This window comes from Halichoerus grypus, chromosome 4, assembly GCF_964656455.1.
Source record: "Halichoerus grypus chromosome 4, mHalGry1.hap1.1, whole genome shotgun sequence".
Lineage (NCBI taxonomy): Eukaryota > Metazoa > Chordata > Mammalia > Carnivora > Phocidae > Halichoerus > Halichoerus grypus.
Genome location: NC_135715.1, coordinates 178,586,531 through 178,610,490, shown reverse-complemented (window position 1 = coordinate 178,610,490; position 23,960 = coordinate 178,586,531). Strand labels below are relative to the sequence as shown.

General features: G+C 44.8%; 1 protein-coding gene across 3 annotated transcripts in view; it reads right to left on the bottom strand.

Moving 5' to 3' along the window:
* The window catches only part of SGPP2 (sphingosine-1-phosphate phosphatase 2), a 181,350-nt gene that overhangs the window by 106,457 nt on the left and 50,933 nt on the right, over positions 1-23,960 (bottom strand). Inside the window, exons 5-6 of one of the 3 annotated variants that reach the window (XM_078071356.1) lie at positions 10,856-10,903; positions 8,366-8,487 (exon numbers count right to left, since the gene is read on the bottom strand). Coding sequence is in view for 1 of the 3 variants with exons in the window: in XM_036098687.2 (XP_035954580.2) it covers positions 3,103-3,405 (303 nt within the window). In the remaining 2 variants the exon portion in view is untranslated. Of the gene's footprint in view, positions 1-3,102; positions 3,418-8,365; positions 8,488-10,855; positions 10,907-23,960 lie in introns of those variants that run through there. The other 2 variants (XM_078071357.1, XM_036098687.2) reach the window with 2 other exon arrangements.

Below are 23,960 nucleotides of genomic sequence, written 5' to 3'. Positions count from 1 at the left end.
AAGCAACCTGTTCTCCTTCCACCCAACCTCTGCCAGGCTCCCAGCCAGCCCCAACACCTCACACCTTCACAGTGAGACAGATAAAATGGAACCCTGGAATTTTTCCCTGGAAGGTCCACAGAAGAAAGCAGTTTAGACTTGAGCTCAGAAGATCTGACTGCAGATATGTGGGAAGTCCTCAACAAAGCCTTTAAACCTTCAGGACTCAGACCTATTTGTGAAAGGCATGACTACTGGGGCATTCTCGAGGTCCACTCTAATTTATTCAATGACAGTTTTGTGCAACCCCAGCCCAGCCCTGGTTTGTAAAGGATGTAGTTAATCTGTAACTTAGCAGTGCTTGGTGTTGCATGAGAATCGGTCAAGGAAGTCCTTCATCATTTCTGCATTTGTCCTGTTTTAAGGATTAAAATAAATACACCAAATGTGGGAGATGAGAAAAATTAGATGTGTTGCATTCTAAAGCCACCCAAATGAAGAACACACTTCTCTATTGTTTGGAGGGTCTTAAATCAGTGTCCGAGTGCTGCCTGATTTCTAGGCTACGTGGAAAACATTTGATTCTCCATAGTTACTCTTCAATTTAAAAAAAATCTTTAATCTCTTATTTTGAATTTTTAGCTCTCTCTTACTTTTTCATGATCTATAGTGAGTGAAGTCGTCTTTGGGATGAGAAGGGGCAAACCCCTACCATTCTGCTTGCTGAAGCAGCAAGAAGACAAGTCTTTGCAAGAAATCTGCTTATCTTGCTTTTAAAGGGCAGATTTTATATTGCAGTCTGCACTCATTTATTCACAAAATTCACTGAGCTCCCATGTGAAGAAAATAATGAGCACACCAGGCAAGTTTCTTGCATTCTCAGAGCTTTTCATCCACTGGAGCAGATTGGCAATAATCAGATACCGCCCCCCCCCCCCCCCCCCCGCCAAAGGCCTATTTACGCAATGTGATAAATGCTGTAATGAAGAATCACCAGAAACAAAGAGAACCTCTAAAAGGGGGAGCGAGACTTGAAGGTGAGCAAAAGTGTCTCTTGAAGAACTGACCTTTGAAACTGAAGGATGAGTGGGGTTATTTGGAGAAAGGACAGGCGGCTCAGGCCGGCCACGGGCTGGGCAGAGGCCAGAGCCCACGGGGAAGAATAGCTTGTTGGGTCCATGGTGCCAGTTACAAGAGACCCACTGGGCAGGACAGGGATGGGGTTTCTGCCCCGGTGCTGGTAGGGGGGTACAGTTTGTAGATCTCTCCAGGAGCAATTAAAACTGTCCCCTTAGAGTCCTATTAATTATCTGGGACAGGTATGCAATCAGTTTCCTTTTGAATTTTCCCTGTATTTGCAAAATATTAATCTTCCCAAGTCATCTGAAACAGACCCACCTTTAAAAACATTCATTAAGCTCTCATGTATCAAATGCTCTCCTGGGCTATTTTTCCTCCATCATACACCAATACAATGACTTCTTACTGTGAATTTTTAGCTTCCTCTTAGTATTTCATGGTCTATAGTGAGTAAGGTTGTGTGTTGGATGGGAGGAGAGAAACCCCTACTATGTGGCTGAGCGCACAGGCTTTTTAAGCAGGTGGAAGTCACCTCTCTGCAAAACATCTGCTTATCTTGCTTTTAACAGGCAAGAGGATCCTTTTCCAGAACTGAGTTTCATTACCACAGGTAATGTTTAAAACAGTCTGAAAAGCGTTAGTGGGAAAATGCACCCTGCTTCAGCTTCCTGAATTGGAGGAACAGAGGAAGAGTGTGGGGAGAGGGCATCAGAAAGCAGCCCATGCATCTACCTGTGTGTTAAACAGTGTGTACGTATGTGTGCACAGAAGATGCTCTGCCACATTTCAGGTATGTGACTGGTTCTTAGCTCCTCACTCTGTCCCATTTTTAAGACAAGGCAAAAGGGAAAGGGGGTGGGCGGGTCTCAAACTCACCTAAAAGTTACTAGATGTCATGTGGAACAGAGAAGGAACAATAAAGAAAAAAAGGAACATTATAGAGGATTTCTCTAGAATGGAGCACACACCCCACCCTCACCCTCTCAAATAAATTTTGTAATTCAATGCCGGCAATATGCCATCCCACACTGAAGCCAGGTTCTTCCTAATTCCTCAGTTAGGAGATCTGGAAATCTACACGTAAATGAATGCCACCTTCCTGTCACCAAAACGGCTCTTCATTCCCCCCTCCCTCAACAAAAGGAGCTGGAATAGTCAATACATTGCTTCCTTCCTCTGGTGCCACACTTTGAGCTCTCCCAGGGCAAGGGCAGCTCCTGCGGGTGGCCAGGGCCCATGCGGAGAGCTCTCCCGCAGCCCTGGCACGCTAGCGTCTGCAGCCTGTCCCTCCCGCCCGGAGTCCCTGCACCGCGATGACAGCACAGGCCGGCTCCCCAAAGCCGCAGTGGGTTGTGTAACCACACTCTGAAAGCCTGGAGGGGAGCGCGGCGAGCTTCTCTCTCGACTGCATCTGTTAGAAGTCCCTGGTGCCAGTTACAAGAGACCCACTGGGCAGGACGGGGATGGGGTTTCTGCCCCGGTGCTGGTAGGGGGTGCAGTTTGTAGATCTCTCCAGGAGCAATTAAAACCTAAGTTCCGTCCTTAGAGCTGGAAATGCAGGACAGTGAAGGGCACAGCGAGCCCTGCTACAGCCCTCGAGTGCGGATCAGGCGAAGGGGGATGGGGCGGAAACTCATGAATCCTGCGGGAGTCCTCACAATTTCTCCCCAGAGAAGCCTCTCGCGAAAACGCCAAGGACATCTCCCCTCCCCTTTTCAATTACGTAACTCTTACACATTTGGGAGAAAGCTCAGGAACATAATTTCACTTAGGAAGGGAGAAAGTCTTTAGATGCATCTAAAGCTCCGGGTGCATGTGATGTCGGAACGGACGGGGGTGCTACCTGGCAGCGGTAGAGGTGGCATCCTGGTGACTGGACTCCCCGCCCCCTCTGCCCTCCATACCCCGCGCCCGGAGCCGGGTCGCCGCCGGGGATGGCGCTCGCCCGTCCCCGCGTCGCGGAGTCCGCGGGACCCGCACGTCCGCCGGCTGCGGCGCGGGCTGCCCCCTCCCCCACCCCGGCGAACACCTGGCCGCGGTTACCTGCGGGGCCGCGAGTCTCCGCAGCCCGTTGGCCGGCCCCCGGCCGCCCTTGCCGTTGGCCGCAGGGAGCTGCGCTAGCCCCCGCGCCGCACCCTCCGCCGGGCCCGCGCCGTTCTCGCGGGGGCCTTCATCCGGCGCCGGGAAGAGCCCGCAGCGGCGCTGGAAGCGGGCGACGAGCTGCGAATCCTGCAGGCTCCGCAGCAGCTCGGCCATGGTGCTCCCGGGGCCGCGCGCCAACACCACCACGCCGATGCCCTCGGCTCGCACTGTCCCCGCCGCTCGGGCACTCGCCGGGCCGGGCATTCGGGGCGGAGGGCGGGCGGGGCCCGGGGCGCCAGCCAACAGGTGCGCCGCTCGGGTCCTAGCGCCGACCCGCGAGCGCGGCCGCCCAGGTGACCGCCTCCACCTTGCGCGGGGCACGTCCGCCCTCCTTGCCCTCCCCGCGGGCTCGGAAGGGCTCGGGCGGTCCCTGGCGTCCGTCCTGCTTGCAACTAGGCGGAGGCGCACAGGTGTCTAAACCGCGCCTCTCTTTGTGCCACCGCGCCCCCCCCCCGCCGGTCCCTTCGGGCTGGCGCGGAAGTGCCACCTAATGGGGAGCGGCCGAGCACGTGTAGACCAACGGGAGTCCTTCCTGCCATGCGCGGGCTGGTCCCGGAGTGACCCCACTTTCACTCTTGAGCCCAAGGTGAGGTCGGATTTCTTTCCAGCTTCCCGCACCCAGGCGTCTACTCCTGTCTTTCTTTGCCTGCTTCCTGGAAGAATGAGCCCTCTAAGGAAGATCCCCAAGTTTTTCCCAAACTGTGATGCAACGTCTCCCCGAAGCCCGACCTTCTCGACCTTGCTCAAGAACCGAGGAGGTTGAAAGTATACATGAATCATCCTCTGAGTCCTTGCGCCTGCTCCTGTGATTTGGCAAGTGGTGAACACTTTTAGACGGGTGTGGAGGAAACGCTACTCTTTCTCAGTTTTCTGCATTGGGAAAGATGATGCTGCCCCTCCCTTCTACTTCTTTTTTTGCTCTGCCTCTGATTACAAAAGGGCACTGGAGAGGCGCAACAAGGTCGTTCACGACCTTTAGACCCTAAGGGAACCAGGTGAAGGGCGGGGAGGAGGATTTGACATCTCACCGCACCCCTGCCTGCTTTAAAGATCTCAGAGGGCGAGGAGCAAAGGAACGTCCTGCAGGTGCCCTTGGTTTTCCTCCCTCCCTCCTGAATCTCCTAGGAGCGCTGAGATTCCCCCCACGAGGGCCTCTGCACTTCCTGACAAGGAGTGAGATGCACAGTCAAATTCAGCGGAGCTGATGAGCCTGCAGCAGAAGTGCAATCCTTGTCTTTCTGTCTTCAGCTGACAGCAGGAGGTGCGTGTTACTGGTAGCTCATGCAAAGCCTACTGAGTATTTGGTTGCACAAATGGCTATGAACAAACACCTGCCACTTTCCTGTTTATCCAGCTGTCCTTTTGGATCAGGAAGTCTTTAGGATATAGCTTTCAAGGATGGTTTGGTCTCCCTCATGCCTTAGTTTCTGCTCTCCTTCCCAATCCTGATGGAGAGCAAGATCAGGGTGACAAAGAAAGCAATGACACTTGGGAGATACTTAGTTTACAAAAGAAGCGCAGGGCTGCTCTCACAATCCAGCTGTGTGACACACAGAGCTATCCTGTCCTGGAAGCAGACAGCTCCTCTCCCCAACGTCGCTGTCATTTACAGCCCCTGGGACAAAACCCTATCGTTTAGTTTTAAAAGCTAAAGTTGGACTAAGGCAGGACCTATTCTTTTTATGTGTGAAAGAAATAGGTTCTCCCATGAAGACACTTGAGTGGTGTATCTCTGAGATTTAATGCTTTAATTTTCCTTTCTCTCAATTAGAAAAAAGAAGCAAGGGGCGCCTGGGTGGCTCAGTCGTTGGGCGTCTGCCTTCGGCTCAGGTCATGATCCCAGGGTTCTGGGATCGAGCCCCGCATCGGGCTCCCTGCTCGGAGGGAGGCCTGCTTCTCCCTCTCCCACTCCCCCTGCTTGTGTTCCCTCTCTCGCTGTGTCTCTCTCTGTCAAAGAAATAAATAAAATCTTAAAAAAAAAAAAGAAAAAAGAAGCAAAGCAAGCATGGCGCATGTAACATAAGACCAAAGAATTGCACATTCAGATAATGTACTTTATCTCCTTGGAGGACCAAGTAATGGCTCCAGCCTCCAGGGACTTGTGATATCACAGTGTGCTTCGGTTTTTTTTTCCTGTGATAAAATAATAATCTGTGCTTCTTGTCTTGTTAAGGCTATTGTGAAAAATCTTTAGATAAGCTCTATAAGGCAACCTGGTGAGATAGCCTTAGCATTCTGTATTGGGCCAGAGCCATTCAATTTAGGAAGGAATCTTCAGGAGGATTTGGCTCTGAACAATTTGAGCGAGACTGAAAAGCCAGTGACTTCTGGCAGTGATCCGCATGCTTCCCCTGATCCTCTCTTTTAGGGCACAGGCTGATGTTCTGAACATAAACTTCGCAACCAATCCAACAAAAATCAGTGTCCTCGAGAAGTGGTAGGCTGAAGGACTGCTCTAGCATAACATTTAGTGGAGAAGTTACAAGGTAGCCTGAAGTCATGCATTTAATAAATAAAGTTGATTCAGGAAAAATAACCTGTAGTTGTTTGGACAGTTTAACACTAGTCATGCCTGGGAGAAATAGATTTTGCTGGCTCCCCTCCTTCACCCCCAGGGCAGAAATCCAGGTATTTGTACTTTGCTTAATTGTGTATATATAATAATTACTAAGTGACATATTTTAAAGGAACGGCAATGGAAGTATTCATTAGAGTAAATGTTAAGCTACTGTAACAAAGAGACCCCAAAATCTAGTGGCTTAAAGAGCACAGCTTTTTATTTCCCTTTCATATAAGAGTTCCAAGGTGAGAAGTCTGGCTTAGTAGGAGGCCCTGCTCCATGACAGTACACAGTAACTCAGATTCTTTTCATCGTGACCCCTGCCCCACCCCCCTGGGACCAAGCCCAAGGTCACTGTCGTCTTCTGCATGATTGAAGCTGGGTGATGGGCACATCTGAAATCCCTGAGTGTCCTGAGCAGCGGCTTAGGTTCCATTAGTAAGAACACAGTCACATGGCCCAAGACAGGCTTGCAAATATTATCTCTAGCAGGACAGCCTATGTCCAGCTTTAACTATATTTCTGTGAAAGCAGGGAGGACAGATTTTTGGTGGACAATCAGGTATGGAAATCAAACCAATGTTGGTTTAAATGTTGTAAAATATAAATCTATGTTATAATTCCACCCATCATCTGCCCAATTTTATCTAGGCAGTCTGTCTTTAATTTGACACATTCTAAATACTCATGTGCAGATACAATTTTTTTTTTTAAAGAAAGCACTAAAAATAAGTAAATTCAAAGGGAAACCTGTCATCTCTTTGTTGAATCAAAATGAGGAAATTTAAAAGAAATTGATGCCAAAATGCCTTTTAAATGAAAAACTTTGGTATTAAATGCATTATTTTAAATTCTGATTTAGAGTTCTCTCTCTACAGAGCAGGTCACTTCCACATTTCAACCAAACCATTCAGTTTTCAACTTGGCAATATTTCCTAGATCAAGACATATCCAGGGTTGGGATTCTGTATTGGTTATCTATTGCTGCATAACAAATTATCCCACAAATAGTGGCTTAAAATGGTAGCATTTATTATCTTGAAGTTTCTGTGGGGCAGGAGTCCAGGAGCATCTTAACTGGGTCCTCTGGCTCTGGGTTCCTCACAAAGTTTCCGTCATCTCAAGGCTCAGCTAAAGGGGTAGATAGATTAGCTTCCACAATCACGTAAGTGGTGGTTGGTAGATTTCCAGTCTTTGTGGGCCATTAGCCAGAGGCCACCCTCTCTTCCTTGCCATACGGGTCTCTCCATAGGACAGCTCACAACCCAGCAGCTTCCTTCATCAAACAGAGAGAATCCGAGACAGAATCAGAGCAAGACAAAGTAGCCACCTTTTATGATCTGATATTGGAGGTCACACCCCAATACTTTTGTCACGGTCTACTTACTAGAAGCCAATCTGTAGGTCCAGCCCACATTCAACGGGAGAGGGTATAAGACATGAGCATGAATAGTAGGATGTATGGATTACCAGGGGCCATTTTGGATGCTGCCTACTATAGGTTCTCACACCTACATTGACTTTCTAACTTCATCTCCACAATATCAATATTTATCGTCCCAAACAGATATGATACAGAGCCTTGGCCTCAAAGAGCTTCCATCTGTTGCAGAAATAAGATGCACATACACACACAAAAAATGTGCAATGACATGAGAACATGTGTAATGGAAGACCTAGGGCATCAGAAGACTAATTTCTAGTAAAAAACTACATGTACCACAGCTGTAATTCTCAAATCTGGGATCAGAATTACCTTACAAATCTGCCAGTTACAGACACCTTAAAGACAACTGAAAGCAGAAATTATTAAGTTGGAAAAGAGAAAAACAATGAAACTGATAAATAAATCCAAAAAGAGTCTTTGGAAAAAATTAACAAAATCGAAAAACCACTAGTATGACAAAGAAAGAATAAAAGGAAAAAAGATGAAAGCTTAAAATTAGAAATGCTAAGGAAAAATAATCACCAAAAGCAGAGGAAATTTTAAAAGTCTTTAGAGGGTACTTCCCATGTCCCTGTGCAAACAGATCTGAAAATGCAGATGTAATAGATAATTTTTTAGAAAGAAACAACTTACCTAAAATTGGCCCCAGTAAAGAATGTCTAACACGGCAATTATCACAGACCGAGATAAAGGGGCTCAAATTCTCCCCCATAAAAAGAACTTAGCCTAGATAGTTTCACAGGGAAATTCTACCCAACCTTTAAAGAATGGATAATCTCAAAGCTACTTATTCTGGAAGAAAGAATTTTTCAAAATTCCTGTTATTAAAGCCATTATGATATTGATCTCAAAACTGAAAGAGCACCAAAAGGAAAAAAACAGAAGACTCTCACTTGTGAGTAGGGTTCAAAAATCAAATATCAAATATCAAATATCAACAGCTGAAATCCAAAGTCCATTTAAAAAAGAATGTATTGTGGCTAAGTGAGACTGGTTCCAGTCATAACATGAACAAGGTTCGTTAAATAACAAAAAAAATCCACCAATATGATCCATTGTATTAATAGTGCTAAGGAGAAAAGTCATATGATTTGTTATATATGTTGAATTGTGTCTCCTCCCCTCAAAAGATATGTTGAAGTCTTAGCACCCAGTACCTCAGAATGGGACCTTATTTGGAAATAGGGTCGCAGCAGGTGTAGTTAGTTAAGATGAGGTCATACTGGAGTAGCGTGGGCCCCTGATCCAACGTGACGAGTGTGCTTCTAAGAAGATGGCCCTGTGAAGACAGGCACACAGGGAGAACACCATTGAAGATGAAGGCAGAGATTGGAGTTACGCAGCTGTAAGGAATGCCAAAGATGGCTGGCAAACCACAAGAAACCAGCAAGAGGCAAGGAGGGACTCCCCAAAGGGGTTTGGGAAGGAGGTAGCCCGGCCAACACCCAGATCTCAGGCTTCCAGCCTCCGGAACTGTGAGTTAAAGAATTCTATTGTTTGAACCCACCCAGTTTGTAGTACTTTGTGACTGTAGCCCTGGGAAACTTGGACAGGCTCATTTGGACACATGCAGAAAAGTCATGTGACAAAAGTCAACACGCATTCTTGTCAAAACCCTTCAGTAAAATAGAAATGGCTGTTGTGTCTGGGGTCAGTGAGCACTTGTGTTTGGTTGGAGGGGAGAGTTCCCGGACTGTGTAAGGGAGTGACATGAGAAAGAGAAATTGTGTCCCTATGTAAGCAGGGGGCCCCAAATGGCAGATTATAAAGTTTGTGGTAGATGTTTGAGGTCATGAAAAGCCATTGGAAAGCAAATGAAGAACTTGAGAAAAGCTGTGTTTCCAGACAATGACTGAGGAGGCTGGCTATCTATCGGATGAATGGTACGTGGGGGCAGGGAGAAGCTGCGCGGCGGGGGGTGGGGGGGGGGGAGCGTCATCACAGGACCATGTCAGTAATTCAGATTTCTTAAAGGACTTTCTCAAGTGGAATTTTACTTCATTGCATAGACAAGCAAATGTGAATCTACTGTTTGTTTTTTTGAATACAAATGGTCACATTCTTTACATAATGTTCTTGGTCTTGCTTCTCTTACTTATGATATAATTAGAGATTGTTCCGTATCAGTGGAAGAGAAGCTATATTTTACCAGTCACCCACTGATGAACATTTGGGGTGCTTCCAAACAATGCTATTCTTGACTTGGATGTCATGTTCAGGCAGCTCCGGCCCAGTGTTGGCCAAGGTGCCAGACAGAGCTGATTCTGGTCCTGGAGTACCTTTGGAAGCCCACAGGACGACCATGTGGGTAGAGAAAGGGACCAAACCTGGTCTGGAAAACCTGTCCAACCCAAGGTGAACTGGGTGGGTGTGTTCTCAGAGCGGTGGAGAATCCCAGTAAAGGCAGTTATATGACGACTGCTCGCCTTGTCTACTGAGGTTATTGTAGTGAGAGCTACACTCTTAACACAAATAATGATAACCTCCATGGATTGAATAAGTACTGTGTTAGTTTCCTAGGTCTGCTGTGACCAACGACTATTAACTGGATGGCTTCAGACAACACAAATTTATCCCCTCCCAGTTCTGGAGGCCAGAAGTCGAAAATCAAGGTGTGGACCGGGTTGTTTCCTTCTTGGGGATTCACAGGGAGAATCTGTGGTGTGCCTCTCTCCTTGTTTCTGGTGATTGCTGGCAATCCTTGGTGGCCCTTGGCTTGTGGGAGTATCGCTCCAATCTCTCTGTTGTCGCGTGGGGTTCTCCCTGTGTGACAGTATGTACATTTACTAAGAGGAGGCACTGTTTCAGGCTGGGGGCTACATAAGTTTAACAACAACAGAGCCCTTGGATCATGAAACTTATATTTCAGTAGGGAGCATAGCTAATAAGAAATCAAGTAAGATGTAGTTTTAGGGAGGGGTAAGTGCTGTGGTACCGAGCAAGGTGCTGGGAAGGGGGAAGGCATATTGGGTAAGAAGGTTACCTCTGAGAAGGGATATTTGTGTAAAGACCTGAAGAAAAGGAAGGAGCCTGCCCTACCAAGATCCGATAGGGCCATGTAGGCTGTCATAAGGAGTAATACTCCCACTTTACAGACGAGAAGATTGAGGCTCAGAGAGAAGAAACGTGTCCAAAGCTCACAACTGATCAGTGGCAGAAGGAGGATTCAGTGCAGGCCAATGTGACTCCAAAACATACTCTCTCTGTTACTACATTAGCATGCTAGTCCCCGAATTTGTCTTTACTATCTTTGTGTTTGTGTTAGAAAGCGTTCCCATGTGAACGAAGTGCTCACTATATACTCATTCAGTGAAAGGTGACCTAGACTAGGAGTAAAATCTCACCGTTTCTAGAGCTTTCAGAGTTTACAACTCATTTTCAAATTGTTGCAGGTCAATTCTACCACTCTGAGAGGCAAGTGGTTTTCTCTCCATTTTAGGTGAGGCTCTGAGATGTGATTTTTTCCCCAAATTATAAAATGTATTAGATACTTTGTGCAGGGTCTGCGCCCAGGCTCGCTCCCCATGGGCAGGCAGAGGAATGAATTGGAGGGGAGGCCGGCAGTCATGTTTGGGCCATGTGACCTGGCCCCCCTGAGCCAGAGCCGGCTGGCCTTGGGCTGGACACTTGACCCGATTGGGACTCACCAAATGCTTCCTCTTTGGGAATTTGGATTCCAAGACCCCAGGCAGCATCTGCTGAACGAAAGAGAAGAAAACTTAGAAACCAGAGCTTACAACATGGAGCAGACAACTCCGCCATGTGCTGGTGAGGAAGACACGAGACAGGTGTGCAGGGAAGCAGGCAAGGCGAGCAACAACCCCCCCCCGCCCCCCGCCCAGGCAGTTCGATGGTGTCTGTTGCAGTCATTGTGAGGTCCTTTCCTGTGCCATCCGCAAATCCTTGGTATTGGATTCCCCATTTCTATTACTCATGGCCTGAAGAGGCCAACTCAGACATCCAGGAATTGACAGAACACGGAAACTGAGGCTCTCGGACTCAGACTTGAACAGCTTCCCACCTTTCTGTCCCCTGGCAGGGCATCACCATGGTCCCACCCACCTCTTGCTGCTGGAGGTCGCTTCTTGCTGCCATGGAAACCACCGGTCCCCACCCTGCCTCCCTAAACCCCCACCCCGCCCCAGCCCCCTGGGATGTTGGAGAGGGCAACACCATCTGGGCTTCCTAAGAGATTCTGGAATTCAGTGACTCTACCAATAATATTTCCCCTCAAAATGAATCAAATTGCTTCCTGGGCTTTGCTGGAAATCTAGTCACTTTATATGGGTAATGCATTCTGAGATCCAAGCAAACTTTTGGCACACCACCCTTTCAGAATTTGCAAACTGCTACATATGAATTTGATTGCTGGCAGGGTTTTTTTTAATGCTAATGTATATCTTTGTACGTACACTATGTAAAGTATGATTAATAGCCTCAGCAGACTAGAGACATAGCATTTGTTGATAAATTGACCTAAGCCCTAGGCTCCGTGGGCTCTCCGGTTCAGTAACATTTTGAACCAACCATAAAGCACAGACCCCATCTTGTGTTGTTCATGGTGCTACTCTTTTCTTCTAACTAATGAAAACCATTTTTTCTGTTTGGATATTTTCAACGAATCATCAAATGTAAATTCTCTTAGGAGGGGAAAAAACCCTTTCGGCCTGGGAGAAATATCAGCTTAAACCTTGCTTTAAAAGAAAACAGTTACAGGTGATGTTCCTGCAAACAGGAGGGCAGAAAGAGGGCAACCAGTAAGAAGAAGGGTAGGGTCTTGGATTTCCCCTGCAGCAGATATTTGAAGAATGGTCCCGTGCACATACTCTCATAAGCATGAGTATTGGTTAAGAGTTTGATTTCAGTCAGGACTTCTTGGTTTGAATCCAGTCGAATCAAGCCATATCATAAAAAATACTTTTTTTTTTTTCCTAATAAGTTTTGGTGGATTTTGAAGACTTTATGAGGAATAGTGTAAATTTTAGCATGCTATACCTACGTATAGAATCCAAAGGAAGGGAGAGATCTTTCATACCAAGGAGGTTTCAGTCCTTCTCTTTGTTTGGCTTATGCTTTGATAAAACATGTCAAAACATCAAATAAAGAAAAGTAAGTAATTTCTTCCAATTCCATCAGGCTTGCACTGGGGTTGGTCAAGCTCATGTACTAAGTGCTCCAACATAAGACAAAAAAAACTGTATTTGACTCTTTACAAGTAGCATATTAGGGATGGTCATTTTTATTCTTAAAGAACTTCCCCTATGTATATCACTCATTGTTGAATTATTTCCAATAACCAGTTTCCTGGACATTTTATAATACGATTCAATGTACAAATTCAGCTAACATAACACTTTCTAAGACTGTGTATTACATAGATCTGGGTAGAAATATCCCACTTGGTTATCAAAATTTTAAAGCCTCTAAATAAGCTTCTGAATCCAAGGAAAGCATTTTTAGTTATACTTCATGCATATTCATGAATCATCTACAAGCTTTATAAAAGTTGGTTGGAAAACTTCACAGATACTCACCTCCAACACAGTGTCTAATAAACAAAGCAGGTCCCAGGATAATATGGAACAGTATGTACAGCATTTTGCTATTTACCCTTAAGATATTAAAATGCACAAAATACATATTTGTGTGTGTGTGTGCATGTGCTTGTGTGTGCACATACAAAAGAACAGAAGAAGATCAGGGATAAAAACACCCACGTGCTAATGTACACCTCCTGGCATTAGAGAGGAGCAAACAGGAACTTTCTGTTTTTACTCTATGCACTTGGGATTTGTTTCAGTTTTTCATAGCCATGAATTACTCTTGTGATTTAAAAAGATTTGTTTTTCTTTCAAAACTCTTCTAACTGGGGTGCCTGGGTGGCTCAGTCGGTTAAGCGTCTGCCTTCAGCTCAGGTCATGATCCCAGGATCCTGGGATCAAGCCCCACATCGGGCTCCTTGCTCAGCAGGGAGTCTGCTTCTCCCTCTCCCTCTGCCTGCCATTCCCCCTGCTCATGCTCTCTCTCTTTCTCTCTGTCAAATAAATAGAATCTTAAAAAACAAAAACAAAAACCTCTTCTAACTGGTCTGGCTTGGCTAGTGAGAGAAGTGGTTTCTAAAACACTTATATAAAAGAGATTATTGTGAGTAATTATACCAAGAGGTGACAATCATGGAAAAGTGCCCACAAACCACCAGATATCACAAGCTCATCTTTCTCACACAGGTAACCATTCCCCTGTCACACTCACCTGATTGACAATAAAAAAATTTTGAACATGCGGTCTAGAGGCTTTTGGGTTTTCAATTGGGTAATTTAATATGTCATATTGTAGAGAGAAGGACCTTGGGCAGTGAGGGGGGAAAATGGGGAGGACATAGAATCCCTCAGGCTCTCAATGTTCTTTATTGTTGAGGGCAGCTTAATAACGATCCTTTAAACCCAAGCATCTGTATTTCTATGTCTACAATGGGCAGGTGACCAATCTGAACTGGCCCGAGCACACAGGACCAGCACCCACTCTCTCCAAAAGCCCCAAGCCTCCGGCTTGCCAGGATAGGTTGTCAGAATCAGGGCTACAGCCCGGCTTCAGCAGACAGGCTCCCTGAGCACAGTCTACAGAAAAAAGTCAGAGCTAAGGAAGTGAGCTCGAGAGCCTTCAGAATCTGGCCGTGATCTTAAAAATGGACTTAATTGCCAACCTTTAAAAAAATCAGATGGAGGTGCCTTGGTGGCTCAGTCGTTAAGCGTCTGCCTTCGGCTCAGGTCATGATCCCAGAGTCCTGGGATTGAGCCCCACATCGGGCTCCCTGCTCAGCAGGAAGTCTGCTTCTCCCTCTCCCATTCCCCCGACTTGTGTTCCTTCTCTCACTTTGTATCTGTCAAATAAATAAATAAAAACTTAAAAAAAAAGTGAAACTGACTTACAAGTTCAAAAAAAAAATAAAAAATAAAAAATAAAAAGCAAATAAAAAAATCAGATGATTGTATGGACAATAGACATTTTTAGCCCCTCTTTAAAAACTGGAAACTCTGATATCACTGGGCCCAGATTCATTGTTGGCAACGCTTACCTGAGCTGAATATCTACTGCTCTCTCTAGATGGGGCACCATGCTGGGGTTTTCTACAGTTCTCCTCACTCTGTATTATTTTGCATCCTTTCCTCATTGCTCATTTCATTGCTAGCTTGGTCCCTGAAGCATCTGGGTTTACAATCACTGCATGTAAATCAAGGAAGGCCAATGCTGCTCATTAACAATGCTGTCCATTGGAATACCGTCTCTCAATGGTTGATACAAAAAGAGATCCCCATCCCTTACCTGAAGGAATCTGGAATGCAGTAGAAGAGACAGGACAGGCAGCTGTGTCATTAAATCTAGTAATAAACGTGGCTCCCAAATCTTCTCGCCTTCCTTAAGCATAGCTGGTAACAAATCAGTAAGTGATCCTGTATTTGAATTTCCCTGATTGAATTTCATCCATCTGGACATTTGTGGAACTTCACTTGTGGGTATGTTTGCACGTTGGCAATTTTAATAAGGATATTGTCTTGTTCAAATAACACTTATCTCCCCAGAAAAATTAGCCAGTGTGCTAATTTATAATTTTGCTCATCATGCTTTCTCATTGCTAATAGCCTTCTTTACTGAATTCCCTCTCCTATTGCCAGTAATTCTGGGAGGCAGAGTGATCTGGCATATCCCTCGTTCAAATCCAGGCCTTTCATTTAGTCTGCGGTCAATTCTCTTAATTCTCTGAGCCCAGGAATAACCCCCTTAACCATGGGGAATATCATTCCATAGCCTACTTTTTTTTGGAGCATCATAGAGTTTCCTCCAGATGCCCCAGTTTTTTCCTATCTGCATCATCGTTGACTCAGCTTCCCCTACGTCGTGATTGGGCTAATTCGCTCTGTGAGGTGAGATTCAGAGCTTTGTTGGAATACTGCAAAATGGCCTCAAGCTGACATGCGTGGCCGGCGTGAGGTGCAGAAGAGCTGTTTTCATGGTCAGTGAGGGCAGTGACAGGAGGCAAATGGAACAACCAAACACACTTTGATCTCTGAACAGTGCTTGTTACCTGTGAGTTCGAGAGTCTCAAGTACTAACCGCTTCTCCAGTGGTTTTTATCGTTGATGTTATGTCTCAGGAAAATACCAGCATATGACTTGGGTAACAAATACCCGTGGAGACATCAATCCACATTCTGGTCACGAACGGAACTTATGAACCAGGGTAAATACCATTTGTAGAAATGAGGTCATTGGTAGCTGCGAGTTTGTCGAATCGTAGAAAGAATGCTGGAGAGTTCTTTCAGTTGGTTGGCGGATTGCTTCCACACACGTGAGCTTTTAATTCATAAGAGACAGGAAGTTGCCCCCCTTTTTTTGGTGGGTGCGAAATCCTCTCCCGAGCCTGGGTTAAATAGTCAACTTCCTTTTCTGGACTCGGTTAACCTTCACTTTGGTGACTAGTTTCGGGGAGTAGCAGAGCTGAATGTGACCTATGAACAGTAAACATCACCCACATCTTGCGGGCTTCTAGGAGAAAGTGCCAGAGCCAGAGTTCAGGGCCAGGAGTGCCCACAGCCCCTGCTAGCACCTTCACAGCTAAAATCGTGGGCCTTTGCTGGCCTTCGCTGTGTGGAAGGAAGAAGGAGAACAATTTTTTGGTTATTGAAGTTAATATAATTTCACCTTATAGATTCATGTCTTTTCTCTGATTTTTTAAAAAAAAGAATCCTTCTAAGCTCTCCCTTTACCACAGGGTTGGAGGCCTCAAAACAACATTTCCCAGACTCACGGTCCCTGGCAGAGGTCCAGTTTAGAGTCCTCCCGCGGGAGCTGCTGGTGTGATATTTGAAGCGGGAGTCGTCTTGCTCCTGTTGCATCGGCTGCCTAGTGTGGAAGGTTCCACAGACGACAGATGTTTGGCCAGCAGCTTCTGGGTGCCTTGCTATGAATCACCCACTTCTTATGACTCACCACATGATCCTGCGATTCCAGGGGTGGATTCCTGATTACAGCTGGGGCCAGGAAAACCAGTGGTATAGTTCCGGTCTGAGTCCTAAGGCCCCAGAACCAGGAGAACCCATGGTGTAAGGTGGCACTTTATAAACATTATCTCTAATTATCACAGCAACTGAGAAGTTTGAAGAAGTTCCTACTACTCTACTTGACAGAAGAGAACACTGAGAATTGGGAAGGTTAAATGACTTGCTATAAAATAGAACTTTAATCCATTATTAACTAGCATTATCAATTCACGAGTGGCCTAACCATTGATGAACAATCCTGTGCTTTAGGGGAAAAACAAGTTTCTTTTCCACTAAGCTGCTATTGGGGGGGGGGGGGTGTCCCATTTAATCCCTTTTCCCAGCAGCTACCTATGAAATCACCTGGATGGCCAACATTATGCACTGGCATGGTAAATAACTTTTAGCACAGGGTGAGGAAGGCAGGATTGGACTAGTCCATTCTGCAGGGATGTCAGGCTGACAAATAGAAATCCGGGAAGGATACATCAGACAAAAGACAGAAGGTGCAGCACAAAGAAAAGCAGAAACAGAATGGTGTGGGAGGAAGTCAGGGAGTGATGTGAAGGGGAGAAGTTAGGTCACAGGTTGAGGGAAGAGATTAACAAAAATGGCTGATCATGATCTACAGAGGGGGCCAGCAAGAGGCCTTGTGTGGATGAAGTTAAAATAACAAGCCATCTTATTCTAGGCAATAATTCAAATATTTTTCTGATTATTAAATTTAATTATGAGGTCAGACTGACAAAATTTTACTAAATATTAACTTACTAAGTAATTTACTAAATATTAACTTATTAACTAGAAAATATGTAGCTACTGAGTGCTAGCAGAGACATTGAACTACCTGTATTTGTCTTAAAAAAATGAAAGTGAAACCAGTTGTCATCTTAAGAAGTTATAGGTTTCCATGCAGTGGTTTAATATTTTAAAGAAGAATTCCATTATGTTTAGAAGCCAGCAGCACTGGATGTTTGTCACATACACGGGGTATGTTTATTTTAATACAAGAAGTTAAATGCTGGGTTCATGACACCATTAAAATGGATTAGGATCTTTTTTTTTTCTCAGATGATTTGGATCTGAATATCTTCATTTCAAAATATAAATGGGGCACCTGGGTGGCTCAGTTGGTTAAGCATCTGCCTTCAGCTCAGGTCATGCTCCCCGAGTCCTGGCATTGGGCTCCCTGCTCAGCGGAGAGTCTGCTTCTCTCTCTCCCTGCTTGTGTGCGTGTGCTGAGTATGCGCTCAATCTCTCTCCCCCTCTCAAATAAAATATTAAACAAAAAAAGAAATATAAATGAAGAAGAAAAGCTTCATGGTACCAACTTTAGGTGGACAAATATTAGATTAGTAGATCATCTACTAATATTATTTATTATTTGGGGGGATATTATTTGGTAAGACTTGTGTTGCTTTAGGAGAAGGTATAGCTTCTCTAAAAATGAGCCAAAGGAAGAAACCCGTGTCTGATGACAGCAGCAGAGCTCCTATGGCAGGCTGGTCAACTAACGGGTCCTTGAATTGGCAAAGAGATCAGCTTCTGCAGATACAGGAGGAAGAATAATCATGTTGCTAAAAATACACATCAGTGTTTGGCTCTTAGATATCAAATGGCTCACCCAGTACCAAATGCATGAAGCTAAGAACACCTTGCAAAATAGCTGTGAGGAGGTGCCCAGAATAGGTAAATCTATAGAGACAGTCAGTAGATCAGGGGTTAGCTGGGACTGGAGGGCAGAGTAGATGTGGGGAATGACTACTAATGGGATTTCTTTGGGGGATGATGACAATGTTCTAAAATTAGATTGCAGTGATGGTTGCAGGACTCTGTGAATATATTATAAGGCAATGAATTGTATGCTTGCAATGGGTGAACTTTCTGGTATGTAAATTATATTCCAATAGAACTTTTTTTTTTTTAATCCTTTAGAAAAGAGAAAATCACAGAGACACCAGCCCACAACCCTGATATTTAGCTGCTGAACCAGCGTCAGCAACGGTGTACCTACAAACAGCTTGTTGGGTAAAAAAATAACCCTGGCTTTAGTCAGGTTTTCTGTGTCTTGCAGTTAAAAGTATTCTTAACTAATGCACCTGAAGTTTTCATTCAACTGATATGTATTGAATGCATTCTATATGACAAATTGTGCACATAGTTGAGAAACAGATCGACAGTCACTGCGTTCCCATAATGTGCCAAAGGATTTATATACTTAGGGTCATCGGTGCCTCCTGGCAGCTCTGGAAAGAATGGGCTGTCCCCTCAAGGCACGTATAGTGTCGAGAACTGTTTCTCTCCAGTGGTCTGTGGACCCCCCACCTCCTAACTCTCCAATGGTGCTGTGGAGAAATGCAGATTCCTGGCTTCACTCTGGACTTGCTGAATCAGATCCACTAAGGATATATCACCGCCGACACTCTGCAAAGATGGCCCATTAAACACACTTGTGCCTCAGGAATGTGACAGAAATCTGCAATCACTGAAATAAACTCATCTGAACAGAACTTCAGACAGAGGGAAAACATCACAAGGACCTTGTGGTAGGAAAGATAAGGAGTTGAAAAATATGTGTAAGGCCCAGCCAGTCTCTGTCCTCCAGAAGGTGTGCCAGGTAGAATTCCCAGCCCCTGATGTACACACACCTTCTCCAAAATATCCAATCAAATGCTAACCCAGGTACTGCTGTGAAGGGATCTGCAGATGTCTTTAAGGTTGCAAATCAGTTGACCTTAAGATAGGGAGGTTGTCCAGGTGGGCATGACCTACTCATATGAACCCTTTAAATCTGGGTCTAGAGAGACAGAGGAAGTCAGAGATTTGAAGCATGAGAGGGATTGGGTGTGTGAGAAGTTGTCCATTGCTGGCTTGAAGATGAAAGGGGGCAAGAGATGCGGGCGGCCTCTGGGAGCTGAAAGCAACCCCTGGCTTATGACCAACAAGGAAATGGGGGCCCCAGTCCTACAACTGCAACGAATTGAATTTTGCTAGAACTGTGTGGGCAGCCCAGCTGACATCTTGATTTCAACCTTGTCAAACCCTCAGCAGAAAACTCAGTTTAGCAGTGCCTAGACTCCTGACCCACAGGAACTGTGAGGTAATGAATTGACGTTTCAGACTGCTAAGTTTGTGGTAATTTTTATGCAGTAACAGAAAACTAATGTAGAAGCAAACTTGGGGAAGACATACTATAGAGGGAAAATCAGTGAAGTCAACAACTAATGGAATACTCAAAATGAGAGAGTGGGAAGAGCCAGAAATGGCTTCTCTATATTGAAGTGCTTCTATGTCCTTTAATGATAAACATTTAAGGGTGGTGTCGGTAAGGAATGCTTTTGGCTGTTAAGTAAGTGGAATGCCCAGCTACTACTATTGAACACCGAGTAGCACAAGCAATTTTTCTCTCAGAGTTAGTGTGGCCACTCAGTGATGCTGGCGTAAGTCCTTTTTATCTTTCCGAGTTCCCGCCATTTTTGATTTGTTGGCTTTTTGTCCACATGTGCCAGTGATGGTAAGATGCCTCTGGGCATCTCATGTTTTCTTGTCAGGAAGAAGAGGATGGGCAAAGGGTTTTCCCGACTGAGTCTGATCTTTCATATTGAGAAAGCAAAATGTTTTCTGAAAGCCTACTTAGAAAATTCATTTACATCTGGATTACATGGCCACCCTTTGAGCAATACTGGCCAAGGGGAATGAACTTACCAGCACTGGTTTAGACTAATCACAATTCATCCCCTTGCTTTGGGAGAGAGACACCTATCACCACCACCAACAAATCAAGGTTTTCTTCACAAGAAGGGCAGAGATAAGAATGGATATTGAGTAGGCAACAAATGGTGTCTCAAAGGGCAATTCATCACTAATTCAACAAATATTTATTGAGCACTTGTTAGGGTAAGGCCCAAGGTTTACAAAGATGGTGTGTGTGCGTGCCCATATATACGTGGGTGTGTGGGTGTGTGAGTTGGGGAGGGAGGAGGACACAGGCATGTAAACAATAATCACAGTGAGAACTGCTTTAATTGCAAAATGAAAAGTCTCTCCTTCTGTACTGACCATAATGTACTCCTGACCATAGATACCTCGGGTGAATCACAAAAACAGCAATAATAGGACCCAAGAAAGCATCTATTGATTTGTGCTTTTAAAAAAGAGAAAATGTTTTCATTGGTAGAAAATATATTTAGAGCAAACTTCTAAGAACTATCGAACTAAGTATGAATCAATACCTTGAACTAAATCTGGGCAAGAGACATAGCTCTCATTTAAAATGCAAAAGTATGAGCACATAGGTGTGCAATGCTCTCCGAATGAAGTATTGCAATCTGTCTCTTTTATGGGAACTGTAATACTGAGTTTTAATAGAATTTACACAAGATTCTCAGGTGCACCACCCCTTTTAATGTACTTTGTTTAACGATTTTATTTATTTATTTGTCAGAGAGAGAGAGAGAGAGAAAGAGAGAACAAGCAGGGAGAGAAGCAGGCAGAGAGAGAAGCAGGCTCCCCGCCGAACAAGGAGCCTGATGTGGGACTCGATCCCAGGACCGTGGGACCATGACCTGAGCCCAAGGCAGACGCTTAACTAACTAAGCCATCCAGGTGTCCCAATGTACTTTGGATATATATATCTATCTTTTTAAATATCAAATATCAAAAATCTTTTTCAAATATCACTATATATATATCTTTTCCAAATATTTAGCCTTTGGTTTGCCAACTTCATTCTTGTGTAATGTCTTTATGGAAACAATAATTTTTCCCAAACCATAATTTGAGGATATGGAATGTGACACTTGAGCTTACTCATATTAGAGAAACTAATTCAGTAATTACTCGTTCTGACATAAACTTGACTTTAATCATGAAAACTGGTTCACACTAGCATAATTAACCAGATGGATTTTGCTCTGACATCCTAAGCCCCTACAGTTACTGGAGATGTACTCTAAGAGACATGCTAGTGTGCTTTCCTACTCCATGGTGCTCTTTAAAGAATTGTGTAGGGGCGCCTGGGTGGCTCAGTTGGTTGATTGGCTGCTTTCGGCTCAGGTCACGATCCTGGAGTCCTGGGGCTTCCTGCTCAGCCGGGAGTCTGCTTCTCCCTCTGCCCCTCCCCCTCCTCATGCTCTCTCTCTCTCTCTCTCTCTCCCTCAAATAAATAAAATCTTTAAAAAAAAAAGAATTCTGTAAAAATAAAACTCTTTATTAAAATAGCTGAGCTTGGGCATTGTGGTGGTGCTCTTTGGGTCTTTCTGATTTTCCACCCCGGCTATCTGCTAACTGCACCATTCTGCCTTCTCTCCCCTGTGCTAAGCACTGCCTCACTCTCTAGGACAAGTCCTGGCTCCAAAGAAAGGAATCAGCATCAATAGCGATTCAGTTTTGCTGTTGGTTCACACATCCCCTTTGGAGACCATTTCTCGCAGTGACGCACTCTTTGGTCCTGGTGGCTCCATTGACTGGGCTTCCAAACCCTCCTTGCTGCACCCTGTCCCAGCCTGCAGCTTCTGGCCTCACCAGATGCAGATTCACCGGAGCGCTTGAACTTTCTCTTTTGTCAAGGTAGTAGACTGCTTCTTAAAGCGCGGGTATTTTTCGTCAGTAATGCTTGCACGTAGGAAAACATACCATCATTTATCTAACTAGCCCACATTGCTGGCCACCTGGAGCTGTTCCCAGCTCTCAGAAACCAGGATGCAGTGAGCATTCTATGGTATTCAGCTTGGTGCAGAGCGTCTCTTAACGTCTTCGGGATCAACTCCTGGGGGTGAACTTGCTGGGTCAAGGGTTGTGCATTTTTAATTTTGAAAGATAGTCCAAAATTATCCTGCAGAGAGCCGTCACCAATTTCAAGGCCCTCTAAGAACATGTGAAACTCCTTTCCTACTCAATCGCTGCTATTAAGCATTATCAACATTTTAAATATTTGCCTATTTGGTAGGTGAAAAGGGCATCTCATTACTTTTAATTGCTTCTTTGTAATTAGAAGGGTTTATGGCCCTAACATATCTCCTTTGTTATGAACTGTCTGATCATTTTCCTTTGCTCATTTTTTTCTATTTTTTCCATATATTTTTTTCAGTTGCGTATGGATTCTTTGTACTATCACAAAAATGGCTCTTTTTCCATAGTACGTATGGCAATTTCCCCCGTTTCATGTTTTTACTTTGATGTTATCTTTGCCATGCAGAACTTTAAAATTTTATACGGTCATGTTTAGCAATGTTTTTTCATCATGGAATTGGTTTGGGTTTTGTAATATGCTTTAAAAGTCTTCTATATGCTCATATTATTTTTTAAAAATCCACCCACATCTTCTTCCAGCACTGTTATTATTTCAGTTTTTAAGTTTAATATGGATCCATCTGGAATTTATTTTAGTATAGGGAATGAGGTAGGGATTTGGCTCTCCCAACCCAATTTGGATTTATCTCCCATCTTTGTCTATTTCTTACTATCTATCAAGAGTGGGGTGGTTCCTATAAGTTAACTACCAAGGGCAGAAGCTGAGACGACTAGGATTCAACTGAATGAATGTATTAACCGGCTCCTTGTCCATCCCTCCCCCCTTCTCTTTCTCCATTCGCTTCCCATCTTCCTCCTCCCTCTCCCTCTCTGCCCCCCCTTTCCCTTCCTACCCTTCCCTTCCTCTTCCTCCTCTACCTCATCTCATTAGTTGCTGTCTCTAAGTGAGAACTGATTTTTCCTTTATGCTGCAAATCCATGATTCTCAAGCTGCAGTGGGTTGGAGGAAGCACACAGCCTAGAGTCTGGGTGGGACATGGCCAAATGTAGATTAGAAACAAAGTGAAGAGCTCCACCCACTGATTTCACTTGTCTCGGTCCTAAAGGAGGGATAGAAGCTTTATGTTTACAAAAGGGTGGATGACTTTCAGAAGAAACATCGCTTTCTAGAATACCTACATCACAGTATCCACCTCCGTGCTTGATTGTGTGTCAGTGGTGTTCATGCAGCCTGCGTGTCCCTGGCTCTCATGTCCCCTTCCCTTTCAGCATTGTCCTCGAGCTCCCTTTCTCTATCAGCTTCTCTCCCTCTGCCTTTGAGGTTTCAAAGTTCTCCACTACGAAAGTAAGACCTTGTGAATCCTGCTGCCTAGTTTGGTATCTTCCCAATTTCTTCCATTGTCCAGTTTCCCGATTCAATGTCCACCTTTGCTGCTGCCTATTGACTCAACCTGTTCTCTGTTTACCCTACACTCTGACTTCAGTGTCCACTGCCATATGAAAAGTGTTTTTATTTTCCTTACACATTCTCCTTTACCTCTTTGTTTCCAATTCCCTTTTTTTTTTTTTTTAAAGATTCGGTTTTTTTGTTACCTTATACCCAAGTGGTTCTCAACAGGGAGGTGGGATTTTGCCCCCAGGGGACATTTGGCAATGCCTGGAGATATTTTTGGTTATTACAGTGGGAGAGGGGTGCTCCTGACCTTGACCAAGAAGAGGCCAAGGATGCGACTAAACATCCCACAGTACACAGGATGGCCCCTAGCAACAGAGGACCCTCTAGCTCAAAATGTCAATATTGCCAAGGTTGGGAAATCCTGCCATAACCAGTAGTAGAGTGCCTGGAGGGGCATTCAAAAATGTGAGGAGCAATGGCCATCACTTTGGTGGTTCCAATGGCTGAATAGCTGGAGCTAAGAATGCAAAACATCCTGGGGAGCTGCCCAGCCCAACATGCAAAGAGC